This window comes from Mchenga conophoros, linkage group LG18 (genome assembly GCF_057382185.1).
Source record: "Mchenga conophoros isolate Kocher_MC1m ecotype Shallow Benthic linkage group LG18, M_conophoros_male_GT1.1, whole genome shotgun sequence".
Taxonomy (NCBI): Eukaryota; Metazoa; Chordata; class Actinopteri; order Cichliformes; family Cichlidae; genus Mchenga; species Mchenga conophoros.
Genome location: NC_140543.1, coordinates 21,926,457 through 21,934,706, shown reverse-complemented (window position 1 = coordinate 21,934,706; position 8,250 = coordinate 21,926,457). Strand labels below are relative to the sequence as shown.

The following is an 8,250-nucleotide window of genomic DNA, read 5'->3' as shown; positions in this document are numbered from 1 at the left end:
CCCAACCAGCCGGATCTGCCTTTTGTTGGGGTAGAAAGGCACCACTCAGTCATGTAATTGAAATGCTTCCAGAGGAGGGGGGCTGTGCAGGATATTTGTGCTTCAGTGGCAGGTTTGGGAGTGGAGGGGTGGGGGCCGAAACTTTCCACTGGCCTCAAAAATGACTCAGTCACAAAAATCATACAATTAAAATGCTTTTATTGATAAAAAGAAAGATTCTCGTACAACGAATGAAATCTGTGGTCGACACCATGTCTCGTGGCTTGTGCCCATAGTTTTGTTAAAAATGAACAGCACTTAGAGCAAACACTGAGATGTAAGTAAGGAGACCATCTTCTACAGCATTAAATGCAACACAAACAATCTCAACAGCCAGGACAGCTGATACAGTATGCATTCACACAATGGTGCAGTGGATTGTACTTGCTTCTGTGATCGTCCGCAGCCCCACAGCAGGCACCTGTGCAGAAAACACATACAGCTGCATCTTCTCCATTCTTTGTATCATAGTCATTAGTGAAAGATCACTAATGAAGGCTGTCAGATTCTCACTCTGGCTAAAGTGATAACATCAAACATTTTCTCCCTGGTTCACCCTAAGGCGTTTGTTTCCATTCCTGCTACAGCAGTAATGTTGTGTAGTGGAGGGAGATACTTCTTTGGATCCCCAGGAAAAGGTGTAGAGGGCGGCTGGTTGAAGTGGCCCATCAAGAAGATGCCAACAGTGCCGATAAAAAACACCAACACCATGACAATAAAGCAGACCCTGTCGATGACACGGGCAACCAGGAACCATTCTTCATTTTCCTGCGGTTGAGTGAGATGATACATTGCTATTAGCTCTGGCATTCCCAACTAAGACCTCATCTAAATGTCCATTGCAAATGTGCAAAGAGTAAAATGGTTAAGCATACACTCTGGAAGTCATTCTGCTGTCTTGCAGTCTCAGCGATGTGTTTGCAGGAGACCACACACTGCTTCAGCTCTGGACTGGCCTTTGCTAGACTATTAACAAGGTGCTGTGCTGTACCCCCCTCCAGCCCATCATCTGGAGTCATATATTCACAAAAAGCCATATATTTACGTGTTATATTTATGCATTTCAAAGGATAACCTAAACTGTCAAAAGTTTTACAAATAATTTAAAAAGAATGTGTAACAAACTCTTTCAAATACTTACGTAGCTTCTCCAGCACTGATTTCATCAATCCATTTCTCCCTCTGAGTTTGTCAAACATGAGCTCAGACCGAGCTGTTTTCATTACGTATTCCTCCGCCTTAGTGATGACAGTGATAGAGCTGCGGCGACGGCAGGGAACCAGGTGGACACCATTCCTGCCTGCAGACACAGTTTCACCATTTCTCATTTCTGATGCATGGCCGGCGTTTGGTGTCCAGGGTTGCATCTGCATCCTAAGTAGGCGAGGCAGGATGTTTAGGAAGATCTGAGGGTGACACGGTGTTTAAGATGAAATCACAGCTAAATAGACGTGTTCCCTTCATTGAGCAGCTTTAAAAGATATTCAAATGATTCAGACACAGCCTCACCTTCCGGACTTTGTCTGCCATTTTGTGAGTGTTTGGGGTTCTCAGGGATACGTTGAGGACTACGACACTGTTTATCACTACCATGGTGGTCACCGACATCACAAACATCAGATACCTGCGGTCAAATGTTCGTATCATTTTCAACACAAACCTAAAACTCTGAGCTGAAATCTGAAAATCAGCCGCTTACTTTCCAATAAGAGGCACCGCTTGAGAAGTCTCTGGAACCTTCTTAGCAATGAGGAAGAGGAACACAGTCTGGCCCAGAAGAGTCACAATAGACATGGTGCACTTCTGACCACCAGCTGTAAAACCAAAACCAGCACTCAGTCAGGGTGGTGCAGTTTTGACCTAATGTATGCATCAACGGCTAGATCGTCACTGTATTTCTATGATCATAGGTCAAAGTATGAATAAAATCCTGACTCACTGTCTACGTACATCAACAGGCACAACATTATGACAGGTAAAGTGAATAACACTAATTATGTCTTCATCATGGCACCTGTTAGTGGATGGGCTATATTAGGGACCAAGTAAACTTTTTGTCTTCAAAGTTGAGGTTAGAAGCAGGAAAAATGTGCAAGCATGAGGATTTGAGCAAGTTTGACAAGGGCCAAATTGTGATGGCTAAACGACTGGGTCAGAGCATCTCATATTTTGCAGCTCTTATGAGTTGTTACTGGTCTGCAGACCAAATGTGGTCCAGGGAAGAAACAGTGGTGAACCAGCAACAAGGTCATAGGCAGCCAAGGCTCACTGACACATGGGCAGCAAAGGCTGGCTCGTGGGGTCCAATCCAGCAGACGAGCTCCTGTAGTTCAAACTGCAGAAGAAGTTCATGCTGGTTCTGATAGAAAAGTGTTAGAATGCACAGTCCATTGTAGCTTGTTGCATATGGGGCTTCAGACCTACATATTCACTCCAAAATTCCTTACAGTTCAATTCAAATACATTTTATTTATATTGCAATTACAACAACAGTCGCCTCAATGTGCTTTAATTGTAAAGACCCTGCAATTATACAAAGAAAACCCCAACAATCAGACAACGCCCTATGAGCAAGCACTTGGTGCCAGTGGGAAGGCAAAACTCCCTTTTAAAAGGAAGACGCATTGCATAGCTGCATGATGCCCCCAGTCTAATGGGCATGTGCACGTCAGAACTGGATCACAGAGCAATAGAAAAAGGTGGCCATGTGTGATGAATCACTTTTTCTTTTACATCACGTGGACGGCCGGGTGTGTGTGCATCACTTACCTGGGAAACACCTGGCACCAAGATGCACTATGGGAAGAAGGTGAACTGGTGGAGGCAGTGTTATGCTTTGAGCAATGTTCTGCTGGGAAACCTTGGGTCCTGCCATCCATGTGGATGTTACTTTGACATATACCACCTATGTAAAGATTGTTGCAGACCATGAAAAAGCTTTCATGGAAACAGTATCCCCTGATGGCTGTGGCCTCGTTCAGCAGGATAGTGCTTCCTGACACAAATGTTTCAGGAATACTTTGAGGAGCACAAGAACAGGTTTGAGGTGTTGACTTGGCCTCCAAATTCCCCAGATCTCAGTCCAGTCGAGGATCTGCAGGATGTACTGGACAAACAAGTCCAATTCATGGAGGCCCTGCCATGAAACATTTTAGGACTAAAGGATCTGTTGCTAACATCTTGGTGCCAGATACCAGAGCACACCTTCAGGGCTCTAGTGGAGTCCAGCAAAAGATGGACCACCACAGTACTAGGCAGATAGTCATGATGTTATGCCTGATGGGTTTATGATCACACTTTACACAAAGTAAGAAGAAGAACCTTTGGCAGGTAAGTAGTAGACTAGCAGGCCGAGGGAGGAGAAGAGGACACAGGGAGCAATAATGTTAATGATGTAGAAGACAGGCTTCCTCTGAATGATAAGAAAGAAGACCAGCTCCTGATACTCCAGGTCATCTTTGGTGTACTGAGTGTTGATCACCTTCTTGGCTGGTCTGTGTCTGATAATCCATTCTCCATTCTCTAAAAAACACAAAATAAAAGTCTTTAATAGTCTTTTATCACAAGAAAAAAAGTTTCTTCTTCTTTATATGAACCAATGGATGTCTTTATTGTGTTCACTAATTTCAAATCTATTCTTCAAATACCTGTAAAGGCCTCTGGGTCGATATCCACCCACTCTAATGTGACGTCATCTTCTTTTGTGAGAACCAGCTCGATCTCATTGGCGCTGTAAGTCTGCGAGCTGAACACATGGCACAGAACATGCGGTCAGAGTCGACCAGTCAACACCTTCAAGAGCAAGAAGGTAACATGACTGAAGGAAGCTGATTGCTGTTGATTTAGACACTCTGGATTCTTTTTACATGTCATACCTTTAATTAAATTTTATTTATATAAGAAGAAATTACATAAAGGGTTGACCCTATAATAATACAGAGAAAACCCCAGCAATGAGAAAACCCCCGATGAGCAAGCACTTGGTGACAGTTCGAAGGCAAAACTCCCTTTTAACAAAATACCTCCGGCAGCACCAGGCTGGGGGAGGGACAACCATCTCCCTTGACCGGTTGGGGGTGACAGACTTGTGATTGCTTGCGTTTTGTACAGATCAAGTCCCATCTGATCTCTTACCGGAAGACCATGGTGCAGTTCTGCCAGTCGAAGGGAAAATAGTTCACAGTGATGGCACAGGCGCTGTGGTAAATAGCAGGAGGCAGCCAGTACACACAGCCATCAGGAGACACCAGTGCATTGCAGTAAAGAGCTACCTCAAAATGTCCATCAATGCTACGGACCAGAAGGAAGATGAGAAAGATGGTGTATGGTTTATCTGCAGTTAATTGCATACATTCGTGCACGCATGCACACATCAGGCCTCATTCATGATTTCACACGTACAGGCTTGTAGATTTATCTTAGATAAGAGAAACTTTACCTGGAAACAAATACATCTGTCATCATAATGTGATAATATGTGTTTTTAAATGATTGCAATAGTATTAAAAACGAAATCTGCCTCTAACAGTGTGAGAGTGCAGAACCTGAAAGCGCTATCTGAAGTTCACTCATGACTTCTTTTACCTAAACTCTGCCCTTTGCTTCCATTTTTGCACCACTGTGCTTCTCCTCGGCGAGCACAGAGGAAAGGAGATTTTAGAAACACGATGTAATGTTTACCTTTCACTAGGGTTGGTGCAGCTCAAAGAAAACAGAACCGAAGTTTTGTTTAAAAAAAAGGCAGCTACATCTTTGGTGAATGCTTTCTTCGCCTCCCACATGTTGTTTGGTTTACTTTCAAAGTACTTTAGGTGCATTTACAAGGCTTTAAGCAGACTGGTTAGTCCAGAGAAACCTGATTTAACCCACAGGTCTCCTGAATAAACAAATATCAGAATCAACTATGATTTGATGGGTGATTGTATGAATGCATTTTTAATGTTCCCATTTATCCTGAAAATGAATTTATTGTTAATTAATATTTTAGAATGCTTCAACTAACAGCCCAAAAAAGTCCTCAGAGACGTATCATGATGGCTGCCTAACCATTAAAACTCATATCTCAATGGAAAATTCATATCTGAAGGTGGATTCACTCACTTGTTCTCCAGTACAATGTCAGGCAACCAGATGCTTTTGGAGGGGACACGCAGACTAGAGGTGATGTTCCCATACAGAGCTGACCTGGGTGACTGGTCCCATCTCAGCCTGTAGTCGCACCATTGCTACACACAGAAACACTGCAGGTTTGACTTCTTTTCGAATGCATAAACTGGGTATTTTTGAAAGAAGCTAAAAAAGGACCTCCAAAAGTTACCATTTCGATCCAGACGTTGGTGGTCAGGGCCTCCTCCTTTTCATTCTGAGGACACAGTTTGGTAAACATTGCAACCATAGACAATAACCCTCTGAGGTCATTATAGATGATAACCCAACTCTAACCCTAGCCTGTCCTACGTTTTGAAGACGAAAATATTACATTTTTGATGTGTGTCAGTTAGACTTTGCTCATGGCTTGGGAGAATAATTTAATAAAAATAAAAATGATGTATCCTGATTGTCTAATGTGAGAATTAGGGTTTTGGTCAGGGTCATCACTGGCTAATCATATGCACCAGGACAAGCTCTACTCACCAGAGAGATGAGGTTGGTGAGCGTCATCTTGATGGAGACTTTAGTGATGTCTCCACTCTTCTCCATGGGCCGAACGTTCTTGTTGTAGCCCTTCATCAAATCCTTAAACAGCTCCCTTTCAAGGTTGGCTGCCGAGGCTGCGCACAAGAACATGAACAGCCACGACAAAGCAGGTTGATTTAAAGGGTCGATCTGCGCATTTTTATAGCAGGTAAAATAGCCAGACAATCCAAAAAGCTGTGGGAATCAGCAAATAAAGATAGTAAGTTGTAAAAGATTTGAATTCGACTGATCTTCTGGTCAAGATCTTCTCAGGCACGTCCAGATGTCTTCCAGTACATCTGATTTTATTTTTGTAACTTGTTAGAGACACAAATGCAAGGGGACACAATGGAACTTCTATGAAGTGAAGCAGATGTAGCATCCGTGCTGAAATAAGTCCAGAAGTCTTGTGTAGAGATTTTTATGTTTATGTGATGATGCCCGCAGCTTTTCGATCGTATCTCTTGCATTGTCTGCTCGTCATAAGGAATATTTGCTCCATAGTTGCATCAGCTCTACTGTGACGTTTGAGATTACAACATGGTTACCGCGGTTTCGATTTGTGGCAAAATTATTAACAAACAGCCTGCTTTAAAAACTGGATGAAAGAAGTTAGTATATAGGAGGTATGGGCATTTGATTAAAAATGCTATTGAGCTGCATGATGGGAAATGTAGGCTTCAGAACTTATTAAGCCAGAAGATTAGGTATCTCTACTTACTTCTTTCATCTCCCCAACATTATGGAAGCCTAACAAAAAAACTGCTGAAGTGCACGGGTAAAAACAGTCTCTCGTGAATGTTTTGACAAAGTTTAATTTCCCAGAGAAACTTTGTCGTAATAATCAAATGATCAATGAAGAGACAACTACATTATAAAAATATTTGTTTTGTAAAAACCACCAGCGCACAAAAGATTATTTCAGTTTACTAACAAACTGGAAAAATAACAAAAAACAAAAAAAAGTCATTAAAAACAATTTCAAACTGTCTTATGGAGGAAAGCTTTTAATTGTCCTTTGGTGCCCGAGAAAACAAAGTAGTAATGACTATTAAAATGTATATTTCAAATATTCAATAATTTTTTAAAAATGTAGTTACCAGACTAATAGTCGACTGTGAAAGAGAACACATGTATAGTATCAGCATAACAAAATGAGTGGGACTGTGTGCACTGACAAATGTATATTAGATCTTTTAGATAGAATAGATGTTTTGAGATTTACCAGTGAAAATGCCAACAACACATGGTCTGTACAGTCTGGTGATCAGTGCTTTTCAGTGTACTGCACTTTGTTTGAATGCAAACACAGTGAGAATTAGTGAAAATAATAGACTGCTAAAAAAAAAGCATATTGTTTCTAAGCAACACTCAGCAGCATCTTTGGTCTTCAAAAACAACAGCATGCAAATCACAGCAACAAGAAACCCAAACTGCTTCCCTCAAACTGTGCAGTGGCTCCTTAGTGTTCCTACCTGTGGCACAAAACACCAACACTCCAATAAAGAGTGGCAGAGTGCACGGAGCTCCAAAGTCCATCAGCGTGTCTTTGTGCAGTGCTGTCCCAGACAAACCCTCAACCACTAATGTGACACGCACGGACTCGGGCACCCGTGTGTGCTTCCCACCAGAGGTCGAAGCTCGGGTTGACGGGAAGGCTGAAGGTTGGGGGTTGGTGACTGGGTGATTGTTAGGGTAAAATCCAAAAGTGGATTTCCAGCACGGCATAGCCAGCTGTCACACAGACACACACCCATAGTTTGAGCATTGTACTCTGTCCATGGCTGCCCTCCAGTGTTAAACATGTCGCATTATAATTCTGTTCGGTGCACCCGTCTATTGTTGCTCAGTTACATGAACGCAATTCTCTGTAATGAACTCAAAGCACACTCGGCCCAGCACTGATATCTAAAACTCTCAGTTTTATAGTCTCAGTTAAATCTATTCTTTACAACAGAGGGATTAAACAGATCTGGTGTTAAAGAGAGAAAGAGCACAACAAGCCAGAAACTAAAAAAAACTGACAAACAGCAGAGAAGACAACAGGTGGGAAGTCTTGTCCATTTACAGCACAGCGTCTGTGATGAGTGGCCAGGCCCTGGATGCCAGCACATTTGTGTCCTGTCATGACTTGTGTGTGTGTACGTGCATGTTTGTCACAAAAATACACACACTTAAGCACGCAGGTCAAAAGCAGGAGTTAATGTGATGTAACAGAGGTATGTATCTGTGTTTACTCAGCTGTCTTGCCCCTGTATGTTCCTTTTCTGGGAAATTACCTGTCTGTGATCACAACGTTAAGTACCGGCTTAATTCAACCGATTGTTTAAAGACTCAAATACAGGATTAGAGAAGCAAAAGTCAACACAAAGCAATAATGGGGGCCTGTTTGCTGCTCAAAGAGTGCCACTTCCTTTAAACTTGCCAGTTGTGGATAATGACAGACAATAAGAGACTCTAGAGGGTGGTGTATTTCTGGATCCTGTTAAAATTACCCATCTTAAGAAGAGAAATCACGGAGGTTCTTGTCATCAC

At 42.3% G+C, this 8,250-nt stretch overlaps 1 protein-coding gene across 1 annotated transcript; it reads right to left on the bottom strand.

Annotated features, from left to right (window-relative positions):
- Positions 1-181: 181 nt before the first annotated feature.
- On the bottom strand, positions 182-7,443 carry chrng (cholinergic receptor, nicotinic, gamma). The gene is made up of 12 exons (XM_085253804.1): positions 7,191-7,443; positions 5,674-5,810; positions 5,357-5,401; positions 5,140-5,264; positions 4,174-4,329; positions 3,687-3,784; positions 3,361-3,561; positions 1,739-1,853; positions 1,549-1,663; positions 1,181-1,445; positions 915-1,048; positions 182-807 (listed from the first exon to the last, which is right to left on the bottom strand). Exons 1-12 carry the CDS (start codon positions 7,441-7,443, stop codon positions 592-594), a joined length of 1,860 nt encoding a protein of 619 aa, XP_085109930.1. The 3' UTR covers positions 182-591.
- Positions 7,444-8,250: the final 807 nt, after the last annotated feature.

What these genes read in the sequence shown, in the direction of transcription:
- chrng (XM_085253804.1), bottom strand. Translation starts at nt 7,443, where the DNA reads ATGCCGTGCTGGAAATCCACTTTTGGATTTTACCCTAACAATCACCCA. An exon ending in CCAACGTCTGGATCGAAATG is followed by an intron (nt 5,265 to 5,356) that starts GTAACTTTTGGA and finishes TTCTGTGTGTAG; the next exon opens with CAATGGTGCGACTACAGGCT. An exon ending in GCGGTGCCTCTTATTGGAAA is followed by an intron (nt 1,664 to 1,738) that starts GTAAGCGGCTGA and finishes ATTTGACCGCAG; the next exon opens with GTATCTGATGTTTGTGATGT.